This window comes from Chlamydomonas reinhardtii, chromosome 12, assembly GCF_000002595.2.
Source record: "Chlamydomonas reinhardtii strain CC-503 cw92 mt+ chromosome 12, whole genome shotgun sequence".
Lineage (NCBI taxonomy): Eukaryota > Viridiplantae > Chlorophyta > Chlorophyceae > Chlamydomonadales > Chlamydomonadaceae > Chlamydomonas > Chlamydomonas reinhardtii.
In genome coordinates, this window is record NC_057015.1 from 7,484,908 (window position 1) to 7,512,812 (window position 27,905).

General features: G+C 63.6%; 2 protein-coding genes across 2 annotated transcripts in view; both read right to left on the reverse strand.

Annotated features, from left to right (window-relative positions):
- Nucleotides 1-4: 4 nt before the first annotated feature.
- On the reverse strand, nucleotides 5-4,790 carry CHLRE_12g556000v5 (uncharacterized protein). The gene is made up of 12 exons (XM_001693996.2): nucleotides 4,637-4,790; nucleotides 4,403-4,504; nucleotides 3,933-4,167; nucleotides 3,603-3,708; nucleotides 3,315-3,427; nucleotides 3,038-3,148; nucleotides 2,739-2,855; nucleotides 2,293-2,433; nucleotides 1,921-2,006; nucleotides 1,721-1,782; nucleotides 1,296-1,507; nucleotides 5-1,086 (listed from the first exon to the last, which is right to left on the reverse strand). The coding sequence occupies exons 1-12, from the start codon at nucleotides 4,735-4,737 to the stop codon at nucleotides 685-687; spliced, it is 1,788 nt and encodes a 595-aa protein (XP_001694048.1). The 5' UTR covers nucleotides 4,738-4,790; the 3' UTR covers nucleotides 5-684.
- Nucleotides 4,791-4,964: 174 nt separating this feature from the next.
- CHLRE_12g555950v5 (uncharacterized protein) overlaps nucleotides 4,965-27,905 on the reverse strand; it is a 32,526-nt gene continuing 9,585 nt past the window's right edge. The window contains exons 21-74 of the mRNA XM_043069086.1: nucleotides 27,557-27,787; nucleotides 27,188-27,310; nucleotides 26,931-27,047; nucleotides 26,506-26,684; nucleotides 26,197-26,380; nucleotides 25,723-26,004; nucleotides 25,215-25,434; nucleotides 24,732-24,928; nucleotides 24,291-24,437; nucleotides 23,958-24,123; nucleotides 23,573-23,761; nucleotides 23,045-23,269; nucleotides 22,698-22,824; nucleotides 22,385-22,529; nucleotides 22,001-22,164; nucleotides 21,369-21,826; nucleotides 21,007-21,122; nucleotides 20,646-20,798; nucleotides 20,289-20,354; nucleotides 19,805-19,951; nucleotides 19,502-19,656; nucleotides 19,097-19,241; nucleotides 18,779-18,958; nucleotides 18,394-18,571; nucleotides 18,022-18,188; nucleotides 17,604-17,744; nucleotides 16,990-17,260; nucleotides 16,657-16,792; nucleotides 16,303-16,465; nucleotides 15,901-16,032; nucleotides 15,632-15,739; nucleotides 15,357-15,448; nucleotides 15,010-15,139; nucleotides 14,605-14,784; nucleotides 14,132-14,393; nucleotides 13,545-13,810; nucleotides 13,055-13,249; nucleotides 12,684-12,788; nucleotides 12,258-12,387; nucleotides 11,872-12,056; nucleotides 11,429-11,649; nucleotides 11,069-11,175; nucleotides 10,729-10,910; nucleotides 10,390-10,514; nucleotides 9,958-10,096; nucleotides 9,452-9,639; nucleotides 9,020-9,244; nucleotides 8,642-8,798; nucleotides 8,284-8,404; nucleotides 7,735-8,037; nucleotides 7,304-7,557; nucleotides 6,694-6,948; nucleotides 6,136-6,471; nucleotides 4,965-5,937 (exon numbers count right to left, since the gene is read on the reverse strand). Of these exons, the coding sequence (XP_042918913.1) occupies nucleotides 5,755-5,937; nucleotides 6,136-6,471; nucleotides 6,694-6,948; nucleotides 7,304-7,557; nucleotides 7,735-8,037; nucleotides 8,284-8,404; nucleotides 8,642-8,798; nucleotides 9,020-9,244; nucleotides 9,452-9,639; nucleotides 9,958-10,096; nucleotides 10,390-10,514; nucleotides 10,729-10,910; nucleotides 11,069-11,175; nucleotides 11,429-11,649; nucleotides 11,872-12,056; nucleotides 12,258-12,387; nucleotides 12,684-12,788; nucleotides 13,055-13,249; nucleotides 13,545-13,810; nucleotides 14,132-14,393; nucleotides 14,605-14,784; nucleotides 15,010-15,139; nucleotides 15,357-15,448; nucleotides 15,632-15,739; nucleotides 15,901-16,032; nucleotides 16,303-16,465; nucleotides 16,657-16,792; nucleotides 16,990-17,260; nucleotides 17,604-17,744; nucleotides 18,022-18,188; nucleotides 18,394-18,571; nucleotides 18,779-18,958; nucleotides 19,097-19,241; nucleotides 19,502-19,656; nucleotides 19,805-19,951; nucleotides 20,289-20,354; nucleotides 20,646-20,798; nucleotides 21,007-21,122; nucleotides 21,369-21,826; nucleotides 22,001-22,164; nucleotides 22,385-22,529; nucleotides 22,698-22,824; nucleotides 23,045-23,269; nucleotides 23,573-23,761; nucleotides 23,958-24,123; nucleotides 24,291-24,437; nucleotides 24,732-24,928; nucleotides 25,215-25,434; nucleotides 25,723-26,004; nucleotides 26,197-26,380; nucleotides 26,506-26,684; nucleotides 26,931-27,047; nucleotides 27,188-27,310; nucleotides 27,557-27,787 (9,753 nt within the window). The 3' untranslated portion in view covers nucleotides 4,965-5,754. The remainder of the gene's footprint in view (nucleotides 5,938-6,135; nucleotides 6,472-6,693; nucleotides 6,949-7,303; nucleotides 7,558-7,734; nucleotides 8,038-8,283; nucleotides 8,405-8,641; nucleotides 8,799-9,019; nucleotides 9,245-9,451; nucleotides 9,640-9,957; nucleotides 10,097-10,389; nucleotides 10,515-10,728; nucleotides 10,911-11,068; nucleotides 11,176-11,428; nucleotides 11,650-11,871; nucleotides 12,057-12,257; nucleotides 12,388-12,683; nucleotides 12,789-13,054; nucleotides 13,250-13,544; nucleotides 13,811-14,131; nucleotides 14,394-14,604; nucleotides 14,785-15,009; nucleotides 15,140-15,356; nucleotides 15,449-15,631; nucleotides 15,740-15,900; nucleotides 16,033-16,302; nucleotides 16,466-16,656; nucleotides 16,793-16,989; nucleotides 17,261-17,603; nucleotides 17,745-18,021; nucleotides 18,189-18,393; nucleotides 18,572-18,778; nucleotides 18,959-19,096; nucleotides 19,242-19,501; nucleotides 19,657-19,804; nucleotides 19,952-20,288; nucleotides 20,355-20,645; nucleotides 20,799-21,006; nucleotides 21,123-21,368; nucleotides 21,827-22,000; nucleotides 22,165-22,384; nucleotides 22,530-22,697; nucleotides 22,825-23,044; nucleotides 23,270-23,572; nucleotides 23,762-23,957; nucleotides 24,124-24,290; nucleotides 24,438-24,731; nucleotides 24,929-25,214; nucleotides 25,435-25,722; nucleotides 26,005-26,196; nucleotides 26,381-26,505; nucleotides 26,685-26,930; nucleotides 27,048-27,187; nucleotides 27,311-27,556; nucleotides 27,788-27,905) is intronic.

Consider the following 27,905-nt stretch of genomic DNA (forward strand, 5'->3'; position numbering starts at 1 on the left):
CCTGTATCACTAACCGAGCGGCAGTCACTGAAAGCGCTTGCGACATGCTGATGTCTAGACAAAGCCTACGTCTGATACCCGCTTCAAGCTGGACGCCAGGTGTATCCTACCTGCTGCCATCTGAACACTAGCAGATGAGGGACATCGGATACTCAGGCGGTGGGACCCTGGAAGCGTCGGATCACGATATGTTACAGTGCGCGGCAGGACACAGTCGATGGGGTCCCAACGGCAAACGGTATGGCGCCTCAGGTCTCTCCACCGCGTGCACGTGCCTGTTGCAACGGCTGGGTGCGGCAGGTAGCAACCAGGCGGATTGCGCCCGTGATGGAGGCAGGGTGACCGCCAGCGTGCCAGCTCAAGCTCAACTGGCATACCCGGCCACAAGATTCCGTGCACTCTGTGCGTGACCCTTCATGTGTCAACAGAGCAGCCGCGATTATGATATAGATATGTACATGAACAACTTCGAAACCCCATTGGCATCTTCAAGTTCTTGATTGCAGCTGGGGCCGCGCATGGAACCACAACATATCAACATGCAAGCAATCTTAGATGTACTTGTATGTGCATGGTGCCGGCGCTTTGGCGGGGGGCACGTATGTAGAATAGGTACATGACGTGCACATTTACACCTGTGTGTGGGTACACAGCTACCAATCATACATCGCCCTGTGCCTGCGCTTAGCGCTGGCGCAGGCGGCGTCCAGCGGCGGGTGAGGGGCCTGCCACAGACGTGTTGCCCGAAGCCGCGGGCGTGGGCGCAGGCGTGGGCACGGGCGTGGGCGCAGGCGTGGGAGCCGGCGTGGGAGCGGGCGTGGGCGCGGGCGTGGGCGCGGGCGTGGGCGTGGGGCTGGCACCACCACCCTTGACGCGGACAACGGGCGGGGGAATGTAGGTGTCAGCCAGGGGTGCGGCGCCGGGCGAGTAGAGGCGGAGGGTGAGGTAGAAGGTGCCCGGGGGAAGGGATACCCAGTTCCAGCCGCGGCTAGCGGCAGTGGTGTTTGCGGGCGGCGGGGTGGCGGACAGGCGGAAGCGCCAGGTGCCGTTGTTGGAGTAGGCGTCCTTGTAAATAGAAGACCAGGCCTGCGGTGGGCGCAGTGAACGGATGCAGTATGGTAATGTAGTTTGACGATAAGGTTGTATGGCCCGTTCTTTGGAATTGCCCCTTGCCGCCCGCTGCTGCACTGATGGGTGGTGAGCTATCGGCACAGCAATGTCGGACTTCTTAGTGATGCGCTGGCTGTACAGATGCAGCAAAGAGCACAGACGAGCGCCAAAGGCCTGGAGCTTACCGGCTGACCGGGCGGCGAGCCAGGCAGCGGCGGCGCACCCAGCAGTACGTCAGGGTGGCGGTTGGCCACAATGGACCAGAAGCTGTAGTCGTTGACGGGCGGGGCGGAGGCGAACTCGATATCGTACTCCGTGCCGTTGGCACCCGTGTACGGCACGCCGTCGGAGTCCACGAAGCCCCAGTAGTACACCGCGTCGGTCTGCTTGTTGGGGACTGGGTGCGCGGGGGGCAGGGCAGGGCAGGGGCGGGGCATGCAGGGAGTGGTGAGCGGCAGTGCCGGTGGCAACAGGTGTGCTGGGTGGGAGCAGGGGCGTGTCTGGGCTCAGCTGATGGTGTGCCATACACTGCGCATGGCGCAACAGTAAACTGGTATAATGAAGCAACGCACCAACGGCCCTGGCGGCCCCCGCAAAGGCGCAAACTCACTGTTCCAGAACTTCTGCTGGGCGGCCAGGTTCACATAATCCACACCGTAGGAGCCCAGGTTCCTGGAAGAGGGGGTTACAATTACGGTGCGGTACGTCATGAATGGTGACGAGGGGGGCCGTAATGCTTGGCACGTGCAGGAGCAGGCACGCAGCACACAGCACACAGTCACCCACGAAAACACAGCAGCCGATGCTCACCAGGGGTTCTGCCAGTAGCCGCGCTCCTTGGGGCCCAGGTTGATCCACTTGGCGGTCAGGATGCGGTTGGCGTAGTAGGGCGCGATCTGCAGCGCGTTGGGAGGCACGGGTGGGTGTGAGGAAAGGCGTGCCGGGCCGCACGCGGTCACCGCGGGGCAACTTACGCGGGAAAGCTAGGGCGACTAGCGTGTGCCTGCTGGTTGGTGCCAGGTACGGCATGCAACCTCAGACTCAGGCCGCCTCAAGACGCGTGTGCGGCACCCCGGCGCGCGCGTGTGTGTGTGGGTAGTGTATCAGCGTTGTGAAGCATCTCTATGTGTCACTCTTTGCTGCTGCTGACACTGCCCTCCCCTGGATTCCGTCCCCGCCCACCTTGAGTGCGTCCAGCGCCAGAGGGCTCACGGACGCCTGCACGAAGCCGTACTCCTCCCACAGCCCCAGCGTGGGCAGCAGCCGCTTGAGCGGGTCCTCGATGTGCCAGGCGCCATTTCGGCGGTACACCTCGCCCACCAGCTGCGAGTAAGGAGAAGCGGTGTGTTTGCGTATGTGCGTGTGCGTGCGTGTGTGTGTGTGTGTGTGTGTGTGTGTGTGTGTGTGTGCGCGTGCGTGTGTGCGTGTGTGGACGATGTCGCATCCGGCGGCACAATTATGTAAATAGGTCACGGTACGCGGACACGTTGTAGGGGCAGCCGGAAGCAAAGGGCTGTGAACACACGAGCCCAGTCCGCGGGTTGAGGGTGGGAAGGTCCAGACGGACCGAGTCACGGCTTGTACCGTATGTCCCAGGCGCACAGCGGAGTTCGTCTTCCCTTACGCACCTTCCAAAAGATCAGCGGGTCTTCCGGCGTCTGCCAGTCGCCCGCCGTAAGGCTGGTCTCGGGGTAGGCGAAGCGAATGGCCTCGGGCAGGCCCTCCGCGTCGGGGTTGTCGTACACCTGCGAGAATACACACACGCCATGCGCGAAGCCATGAGCGGGTGTGGCCCAATCCCCCGAGTCGAGCAAGAACGGGGTTGCACCCTGCCACATGCGACTGCTTACTAATGCTTCCAGTCCTTCTATCTTCTACCGAGTCAGCAGCAGCGCAGCTGGCCCACAGCCCACATCCGGTTACGCACCTCCAGGGTCCAGGCCAGGTTGAACGGCTTGACTGCGCTGTTGTTGCCGCCCACGAGGGTGCGGCCCAGCAGGATCCCCTCAATGGTGGGCGAGCGGACCAGCTCGAACTCCTGCGTGCGGGATTCACCATGGCGGGAAGCAACATGCAGGCACATATGGGGTCAGCGGCGGCGATCAGGACTGAGCAGAAGTGTAGAACCCCGGCTGATACGGCAGAGACGAAGCAAACAGCAGCAGCATGACAATGCTCCCCAGTCAGGGACCGCTGGAACGCACCGGGTCCGGTAGCTCGCCGTCCCAGCCGGGCGGCACGATGTAAATCTTGGCGCCGCCGTTGCTGCCGTGCTGCTTGCCGATGGTGTGGTAGACCTGGCCGTAGACATCGTAAACTGCACAAACGTACGGTGGGGGCGGGGTTGTGGGATGTACGAGGGCGAGGGCAGGGACGCGAAACGGACGACTAGGACGCAGGTGACTCAGGCAGGCTGTGAGTCAGGCAAACGCAATGCATAACATGTGCTATTTAGACGTTCGGGCACAGCGGAAATTCGGTAGTTGGCTCACAGTTGACGGTCCAGATGTTGTCGTACTCGAAAGGCGGGGTGGTCAGCAGCAGGGGGCCGTCCTTGAGGGTGGTGAAGGCCTTGGAGTACACAGCACCGCCATTGAACTGCGTGGGGGATGGGGCGCAGATGTGCCGAGTCGTGAGTAAGGGGGTTGCCAAGCTGATGACCTGCCGGGCTGCCGGCTCTGCATCCGGCGCCGCCATTCTACGCCATTGGTCACGACACCGACAGGCGAAGTATGGTGCCAACGGTGATGGATCGACCGGATTTAACCACAGATTCAACCCACTCCAACCGGCATCACCCTTACACACTGAGCTGCACTCACGTCAACGGCACCGCCGGGCACATAGGTGGTGGCGCCGTGGTAGAAGGAGTTGGTGTTGGAGGGCCAGAAGTAGAAGATGCCGGGAACCACCAGGGATACGCCGCCGTACAGGGCGAGGTAAGCCTGTACGGCGGTGGCGAGGTACTGCAGCCCGGGGCCGGAGGTCAGGTTGGCGGGCGGGTCGGTGAGTGTGGCGATGCCGTTGCCCAGGATGTTGTTATGCGCCAGCAGGTTCCTGTGGGGCGGGTTTAATGGGAGAGGAGAATTTGGGAACTGGGAAGGGGAAGACATAGGTAGGAAGGATGGCACGGTGTACAACATGGACCCCATGCAGGATGCGGTTGGTACCCAGGTCCCCTCACATGTCGAAGAAATCCTCAACTTGCCGCCATCCAGTCGCAACTGCCCTTGTCAAGACCCGAACCTACGCCCCCACGCACTTCATCCCCCACGCACTGCCACACACGCACTTGATGCCATCGATGGACGATCCCGCTTCGCTGAGCGTCCATGTCTGGGCGATCTTCTCCTCCGGTGTCGCAGGAAGGTAAATTGTATCAAAAGCGTCCGGACTGCAACATGCAGGGGCAGTAGGAGGGGTGATTGAGGGCTGCACATCATGAAGGTGGCATCGGTTACACCTTTTTTGCTGTGCCGCCATACGTCATTTTCGGTATTGTTACGTGTGCTTATCAACCACTTACGAGAGGTATGCTGCGCTAGCCATGCACGCTAGCACGGCAAGCGTCGCGAAAGATGTCGAGGCATGCGCCAACATGGCGGTTGACCGAGAGCGGCCCGCCATAGCTTTAGTGCAGCCGAACACGAGCTAACACAAGCTGCGAGCGAGGTTTATTTGTTGAAGTTTTATGCGACAGTTATTCTCCGCTGCGGCGGATATAGCGCCCGGCCTGCGGGCCAACCTGGCCCGGGCTGCCTGCGCGCCTGCTCGCCTCCCGTGGCCTCCCGGACTCCATTATGCAACGCCCGCCTCAGGGCTCCTGAGAACTCCATGCAAGAGCTTCTCCCGGCCTTCCTAGAGATTCTGAGCTGACGTCCCCGCAGAAGCAAATGCGCACAACTCTGCGTTTAATGATTGGTCACAGCAAACCTGTAATTATTTGTTGCGGGTGGGCTGAAAGAAGACTGGCACCACGCACGCACACGCACGGTGCCAGCCGTGATGCTTCGTGTGCCCCTCATTACTGCATGCCTTTGCTTACATGCAAAGGCTTCTGCCGCACGGCTTCCATTGGCGTAGCCCTTGCAGTCCCACACCACCCCATGAAGTAAGCAAGACCCAGCCCCCGCCCGGCACTCGGCACCCGGAGTTGGATTCATCCTACAAGGCCCTGCGTCAACGTAGTGTCTATCCATCTTCAGAAGCGACTCATCTGCCAACATTGCGCGCAGCTAGTCCCATCGCTCGCTTGCACGTGTGCTCCTCAGCTCGCGATGCCAGGCCGTGTTACCACATGTCTTATCGCGGGTCAAACCAGCCGCTCGAGTCTTCCATCTACGCAATGCTGTATGCATCACTGGGATCGCCTGATCACGCCTGCTTTGTTGCAGCTGCCACCATACGAAGCTCTGCACGACGATCCTGGCTACCTCAGCACGGGTGGCCAGCACCCGCCCCGCCACAACCCCGCAATCCTGAGCATGATTTTCGTGCGCTTGTTCTCCAGCCACCGCATTACGAGCCCCTCCCAAGCCACTACAGTGTCATCACGATCACATCCGCACGCCCGCCGAATTGCCAAGCCTAATCTAACACAGCACACAAACACCATCACAATATCCAACAAACAAACACACATCCTTACGAATCCAGACTCGTGAGCAGCGCCACGCCACGCAGGATCCAGTGCGACTCGGGCTCCGCAGAAGGCAGCATCACGTCACACACGAAGTTGGTGGAGTGGCCGGTGGTGGACAGCACGCCGCGCCGCTCACTGGTCTTGTACAGCGGGCACACGTACGCCACGGTGCTGCCCGCGGGGAGCTGCGGGATGCGGGAGAGGGGTGGGAACGGGTTGGGATGGGTTGGGATATGGGGTTGCGTGGGATACGGGATGGCGTGGATATGGGATGGGGTAGGATATGGGATGGGGTGGACCGGTGGGGTGGCAAGTGTCCCGGAAATGCACGGCACGGCATGCCCAGCCCTCGCACTTTGCACATCCCTTCGCTCCACCCGCACCTGCTCAGCAGAATCGTCCTCCTCCTCCGCCTCCTCCTCTCCCTTATCTCCCTCGCCACCGCCCTTCTTCCCGCCGCCCTCCTGCGCCACCTGCGCCGGCTGGAAGTGCACCGGCGGCAGCGGCACGAACAGCACCCGCGGCTCCGACTCGCACAGCCGGTGGTGCACGGCGTCCCAGCCCGCGGCCTCGAGCCACATGCCGCCGCACAGCACACCGTCAGCGGGGGCTGCGGCGGTGTCTGCCGGGCCGTCACACACGGTGTGGCGGAAGTCGATGAGGTCGATGGGGATCTTGTGCTTGCGCGCGTAGTTCTGTTTGGCGCCGGTCAGGAAGGCCTGTGGGAGTGGCGGGGAGGTTGAGGTGGGGAGGGTCAACGTTACGCGTGCTGTGAGGCAGCGCAGGGAGGGGCTCGTCCTTGATTCCCACGCCATTTCTCACATGTTCATTGATCATAAATGTAAGTCCACATTCCCGCCCTCACTCCCTCCCACACCCTCCACCCCCCTCCACCACACCTCCACCACCCCTCCGCCACACCCCACCGCACCCTACCGCACCTGCGTGAAGAAGAAGCCGCTGATCCAGTACACAGTGGGCGGCCCCGCGTGCAGCCAGCCGTCGAAGAACGCCACCCGCTCCAGCAGCTCCTTCACGTAGCTGCCCAGCGGCTTGAGGCTGGGGAAGGACTTGCCCAGCCACAGCTCCGGCACCTTGCCCGCCGACAGCGCGTGCGCCACGCGCTCCAGCTCGCCGCTCATGACCACCTCACCGCGGAGGGCGCGGGCCAGCTCGTCCAGGCTGACGCGGATCACCTGATGGTGTGTGGGTGCGGGTGAGGGTGCGGGTGAGGAGGGAGGTGTGGGGAGGTGTGGGGAGGTGTGGGGAGGTGTGGGGAGGTGTGGGGCGTGGGGGGAGGTGTGGGGTGGGGGTGCGGTGGGGGTTAGGGAGGTGTGGGCCACCTTCCAGCCTCCCCTACACAGGCGCCTCATGCTTCTTATTCCTGGGAATGATGCTCATGCCCGCCCTTATCGAGCAATCCAAGCCGTCTGAGCTTTGCAGCCCCGCAACATCCACTCCCAAATCCCAAACACTCGCCCTTCCTGCCCCCTGGCTTGGTTTGGTTTAGTTAGGGCTGGTATTTACACACCCACCCCTCCGCGCGCCTACCTGCAGCAGCGCGTTCACCCTGCCCAGCTCCTGCACCAGCACTGTGTTCATCGAGTCAAGGTAGGTGACCGGGTAGGCGGCGGAGGCGGCCTCAAGGTCAAAGTCCGCAGGCAGCTTGGCCGCGATCTCGGCAGCAATGGAGCGAAGGCTGCCGCCGCCGCCAGGGCCGTGGTGGCCAGGGCCGGCGGCATGTGCGCCGTTTGCCTCGGCGCCTGCGGCGCCGCCGCCGCTGTGCTGCGCGCGCGGGCCGTTTGCTGCGGGAAAACACAGAGGGGGGAGGTGAGCGCAATGAGAGCAATGTTTGTTCAGCGTGTCGGATCGCTGGAATGCAGGGCTTGAACGTGCCGCTCTCCGTAATCAGTGCGTGTCATGCCGCGCAGGAAGCACACCCAGTTCATGGTTGCCTCCGCCTCTCCCCTTCCATCACCCACCTTCCGAAGGCTGTGCCGACGGCCCAGCGCTCTCCTCCCCTCCTCGCCTCACCGACGCGCTGCCCTCCCCTCCAAAGCCCGCCCCTGCCGCCGCCGCCCCGCCCTCTCCATCCGCGCCGGCCGCCCCCGCCGCGGCCGCCGCTGACGTGAGTGTGGTGGTGGTGAGCGCCAGCCCGTCCAGCAGCTGCCGCGCCTCGGCCAGGTCACGGCTTATGGCGGCGTTGGGGTGCAGCCCGAACACCTCGGGAGGCGCCTCGCCCAGCGGCAGGCGGGACAGGGCCGATAGGTAGTGCGCGTAGTCGCCTGCCATGGAGGGAGCGCAGGGATGGTGGCAGGGATGGCGGCAGGAATGGTGGCAGGCGGCATGCGGTGAAGGTCGAGGATGTGCGCGTGCATGAAGATGTGGATGTGGTTGTGGATTAGAGAGGCGCCAGATGAATGTGCCATATGCCATACGCAGAACCCCTCACACATGGGCCACCGGCCGCATCCGCCCAGGCCACTGGCTCGACTGCTGCTGCTGCTGCCGCGCTCCCCAGTGGTTCTCACCCGTCTCTGGCAGGTCGAAGTTGCCGCCCGGCCCGAACTTGGCGTCCCCCAGCGCCGCCTCCTTGCGGTAGTAGACCTCCATCAGAGTCATCAGTGTGCGCCGGTCCTTGGCGTCGGTCACCTGTGTATGTGTGTGTATGTGTGCGTGCGTGTGTGTGTGTGTATGTGTGTGTGTGTGTGTGTATGTGTGTGTGTGTGTTGGAAAGACGAAGGGTCAATAAGCGTGAGAGGGGTATCTCCTGTGTATGCGCGTGCGTACGGGCACACACAGTCTGTGTGCGCTACGATACCGCGCCTCTCCCTACCCCTTCTCCTCCTCCCCCTCCTCCTCCGCCTCCCCCACTCCCCGCTCGCGCACCTTGCCGCCGTAGTTGCACTCGCCGGCCGTGTACACCAGCATGCGCAGCGGCGGGCTGTCTGCCTCGTCCAGGAACAGCCGCAGCTGCCGCAGGCTGATGCGCAGGTCGTTCTCGTTGAAGGCGTAGGGGATGTTCCAGCCTACTGGGCCGTAGTTCCTGCGGCAGCGCGTGTGGAGTCGTGAGGGGTGAGGGGAGGTGCAGGGCCGGGGAGCGAGCGGGCAGGCGTTCACGAATGCCACCGTGCCGCCGCACGGACACGTGCGTCCACTGCTGTCGCAATGAAACTGATGGCCGTCACAGCAGTAATAACAGCAACACCAACACCGACAGCGAACACCAGCACCAACAGTGGAGACCACAATTTCCAAGCCCCTCACCTGCGGCCCACCGCCACGCAGTGGAAGAACGCCAGCGCGTACGTGAGGTGCTTGAAGGCGTCGGGCTGCTTCAACGCGCCCTCGAAGAACGTCTTGTCGGTGAGCGGCTCGGACTTGTAGATGCGCTCCATGCCGGCGCGCAGGCCCTTGGGCGGCTCATTGGTGATCTTGAGTCCGTTCTCCAGAACCGCGGGCGGAAAGATGTCGGAGGGGTAGGACGTCAGCCTGCGTGTGTGGGGGAAATGGCGCGAGATGGGCGTTGGGTGGGGCGAGAGGTGTGCATCGGTGCCAGCGGTGGGGCTTGATGTTGATTAAGAAGCGCTTTGTCTTGTGTTGGCGGTAACTGGTGTTTGGGTTACGGCAGGCTAAGGCGAATGAAGTGGGTCATTCGCACAGCTCTATTGCGCGCGCTCTCGTGCTTGCTGTGCTCACCACAGCCGGAACTCTGGGTGCACGTCGCCCGCCGCCAGCTGCTGCTCGCACAGCAGCTCCAGGCGCGGCAGGAAGCTCTTGGCCAGATGGCAGTTCTGCAGCACCACCCAGCTGCCCTCGCGGATGCCCTGGCTGATGGCCTTCTCTGCGATGGGCCCCTGGCCCTGGCCCAGACTCACGGCCTCCACCTGAGCCACCAACAAGACACGGAGGTGACAAGCGGTGAGCGTTTGAGCATGGCGCTGACACAGCAAGTGGTCAGCATGCGCAGAGTAGCGCTACGTTTGGGAGTGCAGAGCGACAGTGGCAGCCGGCCCCGCTACAGCCCACGCACGAACGCCACCGACAGGCCACCCCGGCTGGCTGGCGATGGCAATTCCGCAGCGCACAAACGCTCAGAGACACACAGACACACACACCCATGCTCATGCACACACCAACGCATTCTGTGCACCTTATCATTATTGTCGCCGTGTTCTCCCCCCCACACACAAACCCGCGCGCACCTTCTTTCGCTTCTCCTCGGCAAAGGCCAGCAGGTCGGCCATGGGGTCGGAGCCGGGGCTGAGCACGAACACGATGGGCATGGACGCCACGCTGTCCAGGAAGATGGAGCCCAGCTTGAAGTCCTGGGGCTCGATGTAGCTGCGGCATTGCGGGGTTGCGGGGGAAGGGGAGAAGCGGGGAATCATGCCGCAGGGAGCAGGGCGCAGGGCGCAGGAAGCTGGGCAGAGTATCGCTTTGGTTTGATACAGTGGCTCGGCGGCAGTTCCGGTTCGGCCGCAGATGCTAACGTCTCCAGCCGAGAAGATACGCGGCCTCCACGCAGTGCTGACACGTAGGCAAGGCAGCGTGCGGGAAGGGATGCAGCCGCTCTCGCGACCCTGCACGGCACTGGGTGGCACCACCACCACCGCCTGCCTGCCTGCCTGCCTCACCGCGCGCCCATGCTGCCCGCCACGTAGGCCGCCACCGCTGGCACCAGTTTGTCGGGGCTGAGGCAGCGCATCAGCAGCAGCCGCTGGAAGGCGTCCAGGCGGTCCTGGAAGCCGCCCGGCAGCACCTGCGGGCGACGGAGTGGAGCGGACAGCGGCACAGGGCAAAGCCATGAGCGCCGGCCCCTTCGCCAAAGCAACATCCACCTCGCCTACACCTTTGCCCAAAGCCGTATTGCCGCCGTTCGCGTTGACAAAAGTGCCGATGGGCGCAGCAGCAGCCCCTAGCCGCCACGCCTCCGGGACCCCGCCCATCACACGTGTGCTGTACGGCCCACACACCTGCTCGTGCGGCACGGGGTTGTCGTACACTGCCTTCCACAGCTCGTTGTGTGTGGCCAGGCTGCCGCGCAGGCCCTCGAACGCCTCCGCCACGCCCTCCAGTTCGCACAAGTGGGACCAGCTCTGGTCGCTCAGCCAGGCGGGCGAGGGGTTGGCGTGCGGGTTGTCCATGGACAGAGCGCCTGCGAGCGTTTAGGGGTTCCAGGCATGGGGTCAAAAGGCCTAGAGGGTTGGGTATCTGGAACTGGCTCGCGCGCCTGATCACATGAGCGCTGCTTCCAAGGCTTCTCACGACGCCCCTCAGCTATGATTCAACTACTGTTTCATGCCGGCGCCGCACCTGTCACCATGAACCGCACCGCCTCGGGCGCCAGTCTGCCCGCCGCCACCTGGATGCTGGCGGCCAGGCTGAACGCAAACAGCAGCTTGTCCTTCTCGAACAGCGCCCTGCATCAGGCCAAGGCCAAGGCCAAGAAGGGACGGGGCAATCAATGTGAGGTGAGGTGGGGCCAGGTGAAACAAGCAAAGGGGAAGAGCGTAGGACTGTTTCCACGCGGGAGAAGTGCTGGCGGGAGTGCGAGGGGCATATCGGGTGTGATGCGTGCGTCGGAGCGCACAACTCCATTCACTGTCAAGTAAAAGCCAGGCCGACGCCTCCTGCTCGCTGCTGCTGCTGCTGCTGCTGCTGCCGGCCGCGCACCTGCACACGTTGACGTAAAGGAAGAAGGTGAAGTGCTCCTGCAGCAGCGCAAGGCGCTTGGGCACGGTAGCGTGGCGCGGCGAGTCCTCGATGGCGCGAAGGAACAGGCCCACAAAGTAGGTGAGCGAGAAGGCGTACATGGGGTCCACAGCCAGCAGCTCAGCCACACAGAAGTACAGGACGCTGGCGTGCGCGGCGATGGGCTGGTAGGCGGTGCGAGCCTGAGCAGGCAGTAAAAAAGCGGGTACCAGGACCGGAAAGGGATTACCTACCGTACTGCAAACTGTGACCAGGTGAAAACGGGCCCCTCCTTTGCCACGCCCTGCACCGTGGCCTTCAACACTGTTGCCGTGATCAAGCTAAACAGGGATTTAAACGAGAGCCCCAAGCAGCCCCGCCACCGAATCGTCCCGCCACGGCACCAGCCGTCCCCCCCTCCCCACCTTGTCGATGGCCTGCTCGGTCTTGGCGGCCTCCACCTGCTTGGCCGCGATCTCGTCACTCAGGCGCTTGGCCTCCTGCAGCACCGCCACCGCCTCGCCGTCGTCCAGGATGGAGCCCTGGTTGGAGGACAGCACCGCCAGGATCTGGTCCTCGATCTCAACCAGCCGCCGGGCGTTCTCCGCGCCTGCGCGGGAGGGTGCGGTGGAAGGGGGGGAGGGTGAAGGGGGGAGGATGACAGGGGGGAGGGTCAGCAGGTTGCATGATGGCGTCCCGGTGCGTGGCCTTGGGAAGGGACTCGTGCAGCGTAATGATGCGTGCCTGTACCGTGGCGTGCCGTGATGCGTGGCGTGCCGTGCCGTGTCGTGTCCGGGTCGCGCGCGCTCACCTGTGATGATGAGCTTGCTCTTCTCCTCCTCCAGCTCCGGCCGCTCCTTGGCCACCACGATGCCCAGCAACTGGTCCTCCAGGCCCGCGGGCGTGATGCAGAAGTTGAGCAGCACCACACGTGTGCACACCTGCATGGGGCAGGGGGAGGAGGGGTTGTATGTGCCAGACCAAGCTATGCCGAAACCAGTGGAGCACAGGCAGAGGCGAGAGACGCAAGCGATTGAGGAGGGGGAGGAACTGTGTCAGGAGTGAGGGCGGAGAGCGCAGGCCGAGGCCCCTGCGCCAAAGCCGTACTGCTCTCGTTTCAGACGCCGCATGTGCGCAGTACATTCGCCCGTACCATACCCACGCCGTACCCCGCGACCCGCCTTCGCCGTTCACTTCTGGCACACACGCACATCGACGCGTGATCGCTCTGCCGCACCTCTGGCGGGTAGTGCGGGTTGCGCAGCTTGGTGGTCATGTAGAGGCGGAAGCCGGGCCCCCACTCCACTACCTGGTCACCCAGCTTGACGCACTGCATGCCGGACTGTAGGAAGACACAGGCAGTGGCGGCAACACACAAGGGGATGAGAGGCAGATGGCGCGAGGTGTGGATGCACTGACGACAAGCTCTCCGCCATCCCGACCATCAGAACCCCCTGTCCACGGCACCACATACACCTGGCAGCCGTTCCTGCCCCATCCACCACGTCCCTCCACCCAGCCGCAACCTGCCCGCACACGCCACCTCGTGTCTGCTGATCACCCGCACCCGCACCCGCACCCCTGCTCCCGACCCCTTGCTCTACTCACGCTCTTGAAGGTCTGCTTTAGCAGCACCGGCTCCAGGCTGGCGTCCAGCCGCTCGCCCAGACCCTCCAGCAGCACCGGGAAGCCCATGGGCAGCGCCGCCGCCAGCGAGCGCAGGTAGGTGGGGTCGGTGGCGGGCTTGAGCACCAGCATGTGCCGACCCGACTCCATGTTGCGGATCCACTTGTTGGCCTGGCCCTGAGGGTTTGTTTGTTTTTTGGGGAGTAGGAGGGTTACATTCACGATGATTTGACGGTTTTGTTTATTTAAGGATTTGTTTGTTTTGTCTGGGGAGGCAGGGGCGCCGTATACGCCAGGCAGGTGGAGCGCCTGGTCAAGTCGGGACCGAGTCGGCCGGGCAAGAGCTCGGCCAGTGGGAGTAGACTCAGATCCTAGCACACAAAGGCAGGCCGCCACCCGCCTGGAAACACACCCCATGCCCTGCACGCCCACCTCCTTCAGCACTAACCACCCGCCACCCGCCCACGCACACCTGCGGGTCGATGCACAGCGGCCAGCGGCTGCTCTCCTTGACGATGATGCCGTTGGCCGCGCTCACGTCGTCCTTGGGCAGGCCCCAGATGGCCCACTGCCGCAGCGACACCGGGTCTCCCAGCGCCCCCAACAGGCTGAAGTGCGGGCTGCATGGCACGCCGCGCGAGGCGCACTGCGCCGCCCAGCCCGACACGGCGGCGGCGCGGTACTCGGCGCTGAAGGCCCCCAGGTAGGCGATCACGCCCGCAGACAACAACATGTCGCCTGCAGGACGGGGGCGCCGGGAGCGGGTGAGCGGTTTGGCAAGTTCCGCGCCGTGGCGTGCTGCTGCGCGTGTCGGCCTTTCATCAGACCCCAATCCAGACGCCAGGCATCATGGGAGTACGGTAGTAAGGCCGCCATCCTCGTCAGCCATCACGCCCAACGCAGCACCTCCCATCCAACACGCACCCGCACCAGCGCCCCAGCACCCCCACCCACCCCACCCCGCACCCACCCCGCACCCACCCCGCACCCACCCAAACCGGCACCCACCCCGCATACGCCCCGCACCTGCCCATCAGCACACCCTCACACCCGACTCACCGATCAGCCGCACGTACTGATCCCCCAGCTCCTCCACCTTGGCGCTCCAGCGCTTCTTCTCGCCGCCCAGCCCCGCCATCAGCTTGGTGGCCCGGTCCAGCTTCTCCTCGCACAGTGCCACGTCTGCCTCCAGCTCCGCCTTGCGCCCCTTGGCGGCCTCCAGCTGCGCCTGCAGGCCCGCCAGCCGCTCCGCCACCGCGCGCAGCTGCTCCTGCTTGGTGGCCAGGTCTGCCATCACGACGGCCAGCTGCTGTTCGGCTTCCTGTGGCCGGGAGAAACCGGGGCGACAAACATGCGGAAATCCGATGTCAACAATGGGGGGTTTTTCCAAGGTAGTGTTTTTCGTGTTGCGAACTACGCAGGTGAGTTAGCGCTGTGATACCGAACAAACAAGTTCCGCGCTCAATCTGACACGACGCTTGCCACTGCTAGATATTAGCAGGGAGGCCCGGTCTCATCAGCACACGCCGCACCTGCAGCGCCTTGCGCTTGGGCGCCACCACCTTGGCCACGCGGTCGTATGTGTCCATGGCGCGCACCCAGCTGCACAGCCCGAACGCCGCCTGTGACACCTTCTTGATCTTGGCGGGCTGGAAGTTCGGGTCGGACAGCAGCGGCTGCAGGGCCGTGATGACCTCGGCAGGGATGTTGTCCTGCGCGGGTTGGGGGGTCACAAGAGCAGGTTGCGGGGCGAGCGGCACGCGCGAGAAATAAATGGGCTGTGACAGCTTCGTAAACAAGCGGGCCCCGCACTGTTCTTTGCGCAATCGACGGCGCATTGCAAAATCCAAAAGGGTCACCTGCACAGCGCCTTCCCACCCACATGGCGCCGGCACCTCGCACCGCTCTCACACATCCACACGCCCTCACGCACACACCTTGTCGAAGGTCATGAGGCTGTCCAAGAAGCCCATGTCACTGAGCATGCGTTTGGAGGTCTCCCACCAGTCCTGGCCCCAGCGCCCCTCCTTGTCCTTGACCTTGGTGGGCTGAAGCCCCTTGAGCATGCTGCGGGAAAGGAGGAGGATGTGGGTGGGCAGGGTTACCGAGTTTGATTGGGTTACGGTGGGTTGGGTTTGGGTGGATGGGCTACGGGTGCAGCGACACCAGGACACACTTTACTGTTCTCTTTCTGCCTGGAATGCCGGTGGACACTCAGGCAGGTTGGCTTCCCAGCAGGCACCCACGCGGCAGCAGGCACCCACGCCGCAGGTCCAGCTCTCACCACACTGCCTGCATGACCATGCGCACGGGCTGCGGCGGCGCCTTCATGCCCTTGACCTCACTGATGTCGTTCTTGGTCAGCGTGTTCAGAGCCTGGAGGGATTGGATTAGACGGTTGCGCGGCAGCGGTATGGTCAACACCAAACATCGACAGAGCTGGGTAGCGACTTAACACTGCAATGTGTTATAAAGCACGGCGCGAAGCCTTACAAGCACCAAGCCGTCCTGCGACACGCACACACGCCGCATGTGCTGCCTGCTCGCGCCCCCTCACACCTTGATTGCCGCGTTGAAGGCCGGCATCGCCTCCGCCAGGTCGTTCTCGCACTCCTGCTTGATGGCGCCCACCTTGTCCGCCTCCTCCTTGGCCTTGGCCTCCTCAGCCTGGTGTGTGTGTTTGAAGGGTGGGGGGTGGGGATTGGGGTGTAAACCGTCCGGGGTGGTTGGATCACAAGGGGGAGGAGCGAAGCAGCAGCAGCCAGGGGTGCGCTCAGCAGTGTTGGTGCAGCGGGAGGTCGGGAGGCGCGGCACTTGCACGCGCGCACCTGCACGAGCGTCTTGACCTTGTCGGCCTCCGCCGTCTGCACCTCCACCAGCGCGATCAGCTCAGCCGTCTCCTTGCCGCTCGCGATCAGCTTGGGCTGCTTCTCCTCTAGCTCAGCGCGCATGATGAGCACCTGGTAGCGGCATTTCATGCAGCGACACGTCCGGCACACAATACCGTGAAGATAGTACGGTGTCCACAAGCCATACATATGCATGCATACCAGATCCCAGAGCAAGCACCCGCTTTCAGCCAGCGCTATGCCCGGCCCCCACCAACCCCACACCGTGCCAGCATCCACAGCAACACCGAGGGCTGGGCTGGGCTACGCCAGCTCAACCATGCAGACCCTGGTCTCGGTCCCCGGCCCGCTAGGTGCAGCCCTCCGCTGCCGGCCGCTCACCTGCTCCTCGGTGCCGGCCAGCTTCTCCAGCCCGACCTCGTACCTCCGCCGCTGCGCCGTGACCGCCTGCTGCTGCCGCGCCAGCAGCCCTCGGAAGCAGTCCAGAAGCTGCAGGTAGCTGGTGGGAGTCACGTACGTGTGCCGCTTGGCCTCCAACTGATAGCTGCAGGGCCGTGGGCAGGAATTGGAGGTGGGGAACGAGTGGGCGGGCGTCTGGGTGGGTCTTCCTAGTATGATGCAGCACGCTCACACGTACTGTACTCGGTATTCCTCGGCATGGCGTTTGCAAATGCCTTCCGCATTGCCTGGCGACTGAGGGAGCACCCAACCTGCGGCAGTACCCAGCCCACGCACCGCTCCGTGAGCTGCCGCGCGGTGAGGTGGAAGTGCACGCACTGCTCCGCCAGCCGGTGGCGCAGCTGCAGCTCGGTGCCGGCCAGGTCGCTGAGCGACTGCTCCGCCACACTGGCCAGCGCGTCGTTGGGCCACACTGCGGGCGCACGCAGCAGCAGCAGCAGAGGGCACACCGTGCGGGCAAGTGAAGCCAATCTTGCAAGTACAGCAGACGCAGCCGCGGTAGTTTTGCGCGCAGGTCATGTACAAGCAACCCAGGTCGCAGCAGCTCCAGATAGCGCTGCGCGCGCAAGCCTGGCACGCGCAAATCGCCATCCCAACTGATGCACGCACCCGTGAACCAGTCGATGGTGGTGCAGGTGATGAGCGAGGGGAAGCGGCGCAGGCGGTCGCGGAAGGCGTCGCCCACCGGGCTGAAGCACAGCACCACGCGCAAGTGCTGCCGCACCGTGGCCACGAAGAAGTTGGTGAGGTCGGCGCGGCTGGCGTCCATGCGCGCGGCGCGGGCCTTCTGGCGGATGGCCTCGCCGATGGTGATCATCTCGCCCGTGTCGAACAGGTTGGGCACCTCGCCCGTGTTCAACAGGCTGCTCAGCTCCTCCACCTGTGTGTGCGCGTGTGTGTGTGCGTACGTGTGTGTAGTGTGTGTGTGTGTGTGTGTGTGTGTGTGTGTGTGTGTGTAGAGTGTGTGTGTGCGCGCGCGCGCATGTGTGTGTGCGTGTGCGCGGGTTGTGTGGGGCTGGGTGCAGGGGTGCTGGGAGGCCCGGGCGTATGCACGCACACACCAAAGCAAGGCCACTGCCATGGGTGTATGCGACGCAGGGTATCCCGCAACCCTGCCCAAGCACACGAACAGTGTTGGCACTGCTGCGTGGCACTGCCTGGAGCTGCCTGTGCATGGACTGCCAGTAGGGCGGGGTGCTGTACTGCCGCATGTCGCCACTCACCATGGTCTCGTTGAGGATCTGGCTGTCGCTGAACATGAACACCGTGTCCTTGTGCTTCTCGCCCGCCGAGCGCATGGCGGTCTTGAGGTCGTCGTGCCAATCCGACATGCCGTAGGCGCTGCTGATCTCAATGGAGTGAAGCTGCGGCGCAGCGGGGTTAGGGAAAGCGGGGCGCACTGGTACGTAAGGCACGGCCGGATGCAAGCAGCAATAATCGCGGTGGCCCGCCGCCGACACACAGCTTGCAATACTGGTGTTTTCATCTCCACCACGCGCATCGCCAAATCCTCCATGAAGTACCACGCGGTAAACACCAAGCACAAGACCCTGGACCCGTGGATCATACCGTGGCATCATCCCTTGGGATCATCCCGTGCAGATACCCCGCCCGTGGGATCACCCCTCCCCCCCCTCTCACGTGGAAGTCCTCGATGAAGGCCGCCAGCTGCGTGACGCTCTGCCGCCCGCTGCCGCCCACGCCCACCAGCAGCGCGTGCCCGCCCGGCTGCCGGATGCACCGCGCCACGCGGCACACGTGCTCCAGACAGAACTGGAACAGCACCAGGCTCAGAGGCTTCTTGCTGCCTGTGGGCATAGGCGGTACAAGCAAACAATGGGCGTCAGCAGCGTTGGAACCGCTGGGAATTAGTCCCAGACGACCCGTTTAAGGGAAAGCGAGGGACTACTGTGTCTTGCGCAGGAGGTACCTGGCCAGGAAGTCCTCACTCCTCAACTCCAGCACCTGCATGCATTCCTGCAACCGCGCGCGTCCCCCGCCCACCCCACCCACCCGCGTTGAGCTCGGACAGGTACTCGGTCACCACGGCCGTCAGCCTGACGAAGTCGGTCACCTCCACGTAGCGCCGCGGCTCCGCGCCGGGCACCGTGAAGTCGGCAAACAGCAGTCGCCGCAGGCTGGCAGCACCCACCCGGCCGCCGGCGCCCTCGTCGGCAAGGCGTGACATGAGCTGCGTACAAAAGCATGGTGCCACCGTGCATTCGAATGAGCGAGTGTGCACATTGTGTACTGTTTAGACTTCTATTTAGAGTTTCACTGCTTTTTGCAACAGGCTGTGCGCTGAGTCCATGCAACGACTTGGCGGCAAGTACATACAGGCAAGGGGAGGGCACGCATGCATACCAAGCAGCAGCCAGCACGCATCGCACACACGCACCGAGTCGAACTTGCAGCCGGGGAAGTGCTTCTCCGCAGTCGTGCGCAGCGTGGCGGCGATCCACTCCCGGTCTCCCTCGTCAACCAGGCGGTCGTGGTACACACGCAGCGCCTCATGCACCCACAGCCGCTGCAGCCGCTGGGGGTCGTGCTCCAGCGCCTCGCCCACAAACGACATGCCCTGCGTTCGCGAGATCCGTTTGTTTGGAAGATCGTTTTTGCCAGAATGGGAGAATGCTGAAGTTCCGTCAACTTGCCAAGAGATGAAGGAGCATACAGCGAAAGGGAGGCGCGCTGGTTCTCCAGTCGAACACCGCACCTGGAACAGTTTGGACAGGTCGCGCAGGTTGAAGATGTAGTGCGTCTTGGCAGGTGTGGGCAGCAGGTGCGCCGACACAGCCGCGTGCAGCTGCAGGCTGGCGGCCACCAGCGGGTTGCGCAGCGCCAACACCTCCTCCTTGTACCTAAAGCCGTGTAAAAGGAGGACACCATTGGAAACTCGAATGTGGTACTTTGCGGCACACCGGTACCGATACACTATGTCAAAAGCAAGCCTGACGGAGTATTCACACGCCAAGCAACCGATAGGCGCCCCAGACCTCCGTTCCCACGACCGTTCTAAGCCGGCCACCTGGCTTGTTTGCGATTGCGCTGTTCCGTCTCCCGGCCCTGCTGCCACTCCGTGCTTCCCTCCCTCCCTGTGCCTGCCCCTGGCTTGGCTCACTTGCAGCGGCCGAACCACCAGTCGGTGAGCGCGCCAAAGATCTGGCTGAGGCTGGCGGCGTCAAACTCGGTGGCGTACAGGACGTGGAAGTGGCGCAGGTAGCGGTTGGTGACGGGGTTGCGGCCGCCGCCGGGCGGGCCCATGGCAGCCAGGAACTGCGGAGGCAGGAGGAGTGTGCACGCACCACAAGCCACGTCAACGCCCGCGACTGGCATCCACACGCTCATGCACACCTCCACGCCGGGCCTGCTGGCCATGCTGCTCGCTCACCCGCCCGCTCGCCCCCGCACCTCACCACCTCACCTGTATGTCCACCAGTTTCCGGAAGCTGTTGTCGTGTCTGTCGTACCAGCCGCCGTGGTCCATGGCCTGTCGCAGCAGCTCGATGGGCGGCTGCGCGCCGTAGCGGTCCAGCTGCGGCATGTTGAGGTCGTCAATGAAGGCGATGGCCTGCACGCGGCGGGATGGGTAGGAGAGGAGGGGCGCAGAAGCGGGTTGTGTGCAGGCGTGTTTGTTGACAGGGGCGTGGGCGGGTTGCCCAGTGAAGGACACAGCACACGAGCAAGGCAAGGATGTACGTGCGTCAGCGAAGTGGGCGGAGAGCACAATGCACAGAACACAGACGCGTCACAGCGCGGCAGGAGAAGCATGCGAGCGCGGTGTTTATTCCTCTTGCTGAGAGAGTAAGACGGGCCGGTTGGCACGGCCAAACTGAGGACCTGCGTGTCCGTGCAGAAATGCGGCGGCTTCGGCTGGAGCAGCTGTCAGGGCATGCTGACCGACGCACCCGCTTGCCCACTGGCGGGCCGTACACGCCGCGCCGCCGCTTGTCCAGCTTGCCGTCAATGATGTCCTGTGGAGGTCGGGGCGAGTGATGGACGGAAGTGATGGAGGGGAGTGATGGAGGGGAGTGATGGAGGGGAGTGATGGAGGGGAGTGATGGAGGGTCGTGATGCGTGTCGCGTGGGCTTGGCACGGCCACGGAACTCATGGGTCCAGCCTCGCGAGCGCTGTTTCTGCCAACGCACAACGCCTCAATTCATGCTGCATATTATCGCGGCGAATCCCAATTCGCTATTTCCTTCCCCCAGCTGCCGCTGTCCTCTCACACTACTCCTGCACACGCGCCCATGCGCGCACGCACCTGCGTCATGTTGGCGCTAGTCTGAGCGCTGAAGTTGAACACCATGTGCGTCCACTGCGTGCGGTCCAGCTTGTTGGCCAGGAAGGACTTGATGTACACACTCTTGCCGGTGCCGGTGGGGCCCACCAGCAGCAGCGGCGTGTGCGCAGCCACCTGCGCACCGCAGCACACACACGGCACCCACATGAGCAAGCCACCACATGCATGTGCTGTGGCCTTGTGGGTGCAGCGCCGGTGCCGTCCCAGCCCCGAGCAGCGCAAAAGCTGCTGTGTTACAGCAAGGGCGCGGCCAAGAGCGAACTCCTAGCACCAGGTGGGCCCACGCGCCCACTACGTGTCGCCGCCGCCGCCGCCGCCTCACCTGCAGCTCCAGCAGGTAGGAGTAGCGCACGACGTCGGCGGTGGTGACGATGATGGTGCTGTACTCTGCCTCGGGCGAGATGGACTGGGAGGCGGCGCCGCGCATGTCCATCCACCCTGCAGCGGCGCATTCATGCCACCGACACCAAGCAACAGGTGTCAGACGATTTTCTCGCCCCTCCCGCGCTCCTCCCCACCCAGGCATCCACCCACCCAACCTTTCCACCCCTGCCCACACTCAAACCGGTGCACACTCGCACACCACCGCCTTCTTTTGGGTTCAACATCTCGTTCTGAATCGGACTGATTTCAACTGCCCACCCCCAACCCCACCCATTTCCTGCACACGCACGCGCCACGCACCCTTCCACGACTCGGTCACGGTGTCGTACACCCAGTCGTACACGCTGTGGGCGGCGGGCAGCGGCTGTCGTACTGGCACCGCCTCGCCAGTCACGTACGGCTCGTAGGCGCCGTAGTCAGCCTTGAGGAAGCGACGCAGGTGTTGGCTAAACAGGGCCCGACCCGCCGTGTCAACCGCCGCGCCCACAGTCCACACCAGGCAGAAAAGGAACAGGCAGTCCGCGCCCGAGCGCGTGGCGCCGGGGTCCCGGGGAGGCGGGGGTGGCGGCGGCGGCTGGCCGGGCTTGGAGGGCGGCGGGGCGGGAGGTTCGAGGTAGGGCAGCAGCAGGGCCTGGAGCAGGCGTGTGAGGCTGGACACGAGGTTGATGTCCTGGCACGCCACCGGCTGCACGCAGTCCTTGCCCACCAGGCGCAGGCATGGCGGCAGCAGCCACTCCATAAGCGAGGTCAGGTGCTCCCTGCGCGAGCATGTGCATAGAAGGGCGCCGCAAGTAAGCGAGGCAGGAATCGATGGTGAGACGGGGCAAGCCTTGCACGTGCGTCTGCGCATTATTGCTGCATGGCGCGCATGGACGCGCTATATGTCAAGCGCGCGCGGTCCTATCTGTTAGAGTCAGCACGCACGCACGCACTTCAGGTCATCGGTGACCCGTGCCGGCAGGGCGGCCAGCCAGCTCCGCGCCACCGGCCGCCAGCCCAGCAGCGAGGGCTGCATGTACACCATGCCGCAGCGCGACACGGTGGCGGGCGAGGCCACCGCCAGGTCCTGCACCTCGAAGATCATGTTCATGAGGCCCTGCAGAGTTGCGGATAATTTGTTATGAGAGAGCAGGCGGGGGGTTGCAAAGATTGGTACAGAGGGGGGGGGGGAGGTTGCGAGACATGGCTAGATGGCTGCGAGGCCAGGGCACGACAGGCTCGTGTCTAGCCCTATGCTGTTGCTGGACCACGCTTAAAATTACAGCACGCATTTCAAGCAGCAGTCAGCGGTTGTGTGAGTGCACATCCATACGCACCTGCATGGCGATGATCTCTCCGCTGTTGAGGCACAGCTTCTTGTTGTCGTCCAGCACCGTGTTCATGTTCTCAATCCAGATGGCGTCCACCGGGCCGTCCAGGATGACCCACTTGCGGTCCTGAGAGGTGTCGCGCGCCAGCGTCCTGCGCGCCCCAGCCAGGGCATCCACCACACACAGCCACAGCTTAGCCAGCCGAATGCCTCCACTTCACTCCAAGGGCTATTAGCCCTCCGCCATTTTCCCTTGTCATGTCAACGCATACGTGTGCAAACGCACGAAACCTGAACGCCCCCTCCCTCCGGCCCCCCACCTGAAGGCCACCGCCAGCACGCCGTCGGTCCACTCCTTGGACAGGGGGTCGTCCTGGCCGTACAGCTGGCCCATGGTGACGGCCTTGGGGTTGATGGTGTGCATCTTGACACGGTGCTCGCCCTTGTCTGCGCAGGCCGCGACAACGTGTTTTTGTGGTCGGATGCAGCCAGCAACGCCCGGTGGAAAGCGATGCACCCCTCTGCCTTACCCCATCATGCCGACCGCCTAACTCGGCCAACCAGCCCATCCCATCCCACCCGCACCTACCCACACCTCCACACCCATCCACGCCCATCCACACCCAACTCACATTCCAACCCACATCCCGGCCCCGCCCCCACTCACAGGCTGCACACAGGTCGCCCAGCGCCGCCGCCAGCGTCTTGATGGCCACGGTCTTCATGCTGAAGGAGCGACCCACCAGCATGAGGCCGTGCCGCACCACAATCATCTCATACAGCTGGATGGCCTTCTCGATGAACGACGGCAGGGGCTGCAGGTTGGCCGCCACCGCATTGGCGGACAGCGCGGCGGTCAGGTCGCCGTAGTCGATGGAGGGCAGCACCACACCTGCGCGCGCGGTTGCAGATGACAGGCGGCGGCCGTAAAGCAGGCGGCTTATACTGGCGCGCAAGAAAGTTCCGGCAGTGCGGCCGTAAAGCAGGCGGCTTGCTTCATCGCCATGTTGACGGGTGCATGTCTGTGCGTAGGCCCTCGTGTACCCAAGCACTTTTCCCTCACATCGCTTACGCTATGTCTGACACCCCAGACATGCACGGGCCGTTGAGCGACGCAGGGCGACTGGGGCCTTCACACCAAGCACGAGACGCCACGCGCCACGCCCAGCGCCTCATCCCGCGCCTAGCCGCCTACCCGGGAAAAGGTCTGACAGGATGCCCTTGAACAACGGCACGTCCTCATCCAGGAACTTGGGCTGGTTGACGTCGTTGATGGCGCGCAGCATGAGCACCGGCTCGCTGTACACCGCCGCGTCCGCCGCACTGCTGTAGCGCCGCTTCAGGTTGCCGGCGGCACGCAGCACCGCCATCACCGCGCGCATGCCTGCGCAACGAGGGGCGCGCGTGAGCGGCAGGGTGCGTAGCAGTTGTGTGCGGGGAAGATTAGACATGGATACTCGGCTGATATAAACAATGTTCGCTGAGTCTACGAGCCGCGCTCACAAGCCTACAAGCCGAGCCATGGACATCAGCGGTCCCGTCCCGCCAGCCCCGCACCCCACGCCCGCACAGCCCCGCACCGTAGTCGTAGTGGTCCTGGCGCGACAGCTGCTCCGAGCACAGGCGGTAGGTCTGCACCAGCTTCTGCGCCATGGATCGCGCCTCCAGGTAGCCGTAGCTGTACAGGATGATCTCGCTGATGAGCGCGTAGTCGGGCACCATCATGGCCACGTCACGGAACAGCGCCTGCGATGGAATGGGATGACAGGTGCGGTTGGAAAGACGTGAGGGAGCGAACGCAATGCCCGATCCGAGGTGCTACGGCAGTCCAAAGTGTGCGGTTTGGGTTACGGGAAGGATGAGCCTTGAGCAATCCTCGCATACAATAATAAGGTTCGGATGGACAACCCTACCTTGAGGTTGTCGGGCAGCTCGGAGCGGCCGGCGTAGCCCGGGTTCATGGTGATGAACACGTTGCATGTGGCCACCAGGTTCATGTCGCAGCCCTCAAACACGAAGCGGTTCTTGCCAGCCGACTTGGCGCGCTGGATGGTCAGCACCTGCAACCACGCAACACATAAACAAGCTCTCTTCGCCCGTTGCAGGCATGCCAAAACTCCGCACAACTCCACAACCCTGGCATCCTGCAAGCCTCCCAACGCACCCCTACCCGCGCGCCCAAGCTCCACGCCCACACCCACGCCCAGCAAAACCGCATCATCCACTCGCCCTCCCGTCACCACAAGCTCCCCGAAAACCGCCTTGCCCCACGCCCACCCCGCGCCCACGCCCACGCCCACGCCCAGGCCCACACCCAGCATCCCTTCCTCCTCCATCCCGGCACACGCACGCACCTGCTGTGCCACCACCGACAGCACCTCCAGCTCGATGCGGTTGAACTCGTCGAAGCAGGCCCAGGCGCCGGTTGCGGCCAGGCCCTTGAAGAAGCGGCCCATAGCCAGGTAGTCTAGGCCGTCGGAGCAGTTGAACACCACGCACTGGATGGCCACCGCCTTGGCCAGGTCCTTGGTGGTCTCCGTCTTGCCCGTGCCTGCAGGGCAGCAGGTGAAAGGGAAGGCAGGGATGCGCGTGGATTGGGGTAGGGACTAGGGAGAGGACACGCGCGTAATTCCTGCCTCTAATGTTTAATGCCGGTTGTTTATTAACGGGGAGATACCACCTTGATCCTATGCGTACGGGTCGGCTCAGCGCATTTGTGAAAGCCGAATGGATGCCCCGGGTCCAAGTTAATAACAGCTTAAGACGGAGGTGGGGATTCCAATGTGCGTAGTGTATGTCCGGCCCTGCCTCGGCAGCCTCCGGCCCGGCGCACCCACCCGCTGGCCCCGCCGGCGCCCCGCCCAGGTGCATGTAGTGCGCGCCCAGCAGCGTGCGGTAGCAGCGGTCTGTGAGCGGCGTGATGACCAGGCGGCCGCTGTTGCCGAGGTACTCGTAGCCGTAGGTGCACTGCGCGTTGAGCATGCGCACAACCATGGTGTCCTTCTCCCAGTAGTAGCGCAGACGCGACTGCCAGCTGAAGTCGTCCACGGAGGCCACCTGAGCGTGAGTGGGTCGGCAGAAGGCCAGTGGAGAGGCGCGCGGGCGGGCGGGCGGTTAGCCGCGTGGCATGGCGTGCGCAAGAAGCTAGAGACAACCCGAGGTTTGAGGTGGTTGCACGGGCAAGCGCGTGACGCTTCCCAAACGCCGTCTGCACGGTCCGCATTATGCTGATGTGGTACCACACCGCACATCCAGCCCGCAGCACATCCCGCTCCTGTCACACCCGCATGCCCACACACACGCCGAGCACCCAGCCCCCCACCCCGCCGCCGCGAGCCACCACACCTTGTCGGCAATCATCTCCGCCACCACGTCGCGCGCGTGCACGTCCAGCACCACCAGCGCGCCGATGGTTGCCCGCTCCAGCGGCCGCAGCTGCCCGCGTACCAGCATCACTTCCTCCATGAGCTCGCGCCCGCACTGCTCCCCGAACTGCACCAGGCCGTAAAGGCCGCCGCCAGCCAGCGCGTCCACCACGCCTCGGGTCCAGTAGGTCTGTGCCCCCGCCAGCACCACCTGGCCCGGCCACTGCAGGATCCAGCGCGCGCGCGGCGTCCTGGCGTAGGCCTGGTTTACGCGTTGTAGGGTTGAGTGGGAAGGGCAGGTCAAGCTGGATCAGTGGTCAGGTGTCAGTATGTGATGATAGAACCATCGCTCCCTCTGCTCGTGTGATCGCCACAAGCGTCCACATTGCACCCACACACCCCGCACGCTTACCCCACCCCGCCACACATCATACATTCATACGCGCGCGCGCACCTGTATGGACTGCTTCATGATGCTGGCCAGGCTCACGCGCATCTGCTCCTCCACCTTGAGCAGCCAGAACTCCACGCCGGGCGTCAGCTCGCTGTTGGTCACCACGGGCCGGTCCAGCGGCACGCGCTCCTCCTCGATTGAGATGAGCGCGCAGATCTCCTGCTCGCTGTTGAACTCGAACTCGCTGTGCGGGGATTTCGCGTGTTTCACACGTTTCAGCAAGGTTTCACTGCGCAATCACGTGTGTGCACGTGTGTACAGTACCAGCATGTCCTAGCTTGTGGGCAAGCGTGTCACACAAGCACGCACCTGACGGCTTCGAAGATCTTCTTGGCAAAGGGCTGCACGTGCTCCGGCTCCTTGGCCTCCGACAGGATCTCAATGAGCTCGTCGTTGGACAGGAAGAAAAAGCGCGGGAACAGCATCTTCTTGGACTCCAGGTAGGCAGCCAGCGAGCGCTCAATGATGCTGAACGAGTTGTTGCAGCTCTGTGGGGGAAAGCCGGGTTTGGAGTTGTGAAGGTTGGGGCACAGCTGACAAACCCCACTGCACAGCTGACAGATACTGACGGAGAGCTTGGCCAGTCACGAGCGTGCGCCCATACGCATGCGCCCGCCACAATCCGCGTCACTTTCACAACCCATCCTTGGGTACAGGGTCCACAATCAGCGTCACTTCCACAACCCACCCAGGTACAGAAGTATCTACACTCCGTTCCTGATGGCAACACGCACCTGCAGGTCCGACAGCACGCCCTGTGTGTCTGTGAACACCAGCACTTCGGGATTGCGCTCGCACGACTTCATCACGGAACGGAACCGCGTGTCGGCGGCACTGAACTCGTAGCGCTCCTGCACGGTTGCAAACAGCAACAACACAATGCATATATGCATATATACGGTCGTGCACCTTCGTGTGCTTCCGGCGCGCCCATGTGGCAACTTCATCTCCCTCTCCACGACCTCCTCTCATCCTAATAACCTGCGCGCACCTTGGGCATCTGCTTGGCGATCTCCTCGCTACCGTACACGGGCCCCAGGAACATCCACTTCTGCTGAGCCAGCATCCAGGCGTCGATGATGTCCTGCATGCTGGCCAGCTTCTTCACCCAGTTCTGTGCGGGCCAGGAGGAGCCAGACGGGGTGGCGGCGCAAGTCAACACCGCACACGAGGCAAGACCCACATACGAAAGGAGGGAAGCTGCAACTTATATCGGTCGCCACCGGCACCAGCCAGCAGCATACCGCTGCACGGCAACCTAGGGAGAGAAGACCTAAACAGGGGCACGGGGCAACGGGACGCTGGGCGTGTGTGCCTCATCAAACACCCAGCCGGGAGTGCTGCCAGGCCTGCCGCCCACCTCGATGCGCTCCAGGAAGGGACCGGCCGCGGGGCTGCTGAGCATGGCCTGCGCCTTAATGCTGTGGTCGTCCAGCAGCATCTGCACCTCCTCCACCACCGCGCCCTTGAGGATGGAGCCGCCCGTGTTCTTCCAAGCCACCACCTCGAACTTGACGCCGCCCCACTCCGTCACCATGCGGTCCAGCGAGCGCTCCAGCGACATCTCGCGGGAGGCGGTGTCGCTTAGCTCCTGTGGGCAAATTCGGGGTTTTAGTGTGTGGAGAGAATGTCATCATGGGCGGTTTAATGCTGCAAACATCACGCGGAGCCAGGCTGCTGAATACTGCCTCTGCTAAGCAGGCCGCTGC

What these genes read in the sequence shown, in the direction of transcription:
- CHLRE_12g556000v5 (XM_001693996.2), bottom strand. Translation starts at nt 4,737, where the DNA reads ATGGCGGGCCGCTCTCGGTCAACCGCCATGTTGGCGCATGCCTCGACA. An exon ending in TCGTCCATCGATGGCATCAA is followed by an intron (nt 4,168 to 4,402) that starts GTGCGTGTGTGG and finishes CCCGCCCCACAG; the next exon opens with GAACCTGCTGGCGCATAACA. An exon ending in GGCTACTGGCAGAACCCCTG is followed by an intron (nt 1,783 to 1,920) that starts GTGAGCATCGGC and finishes CCCCTCTTCCAG; the next exon opens with GAACCTGGGCTCCTACGGTG.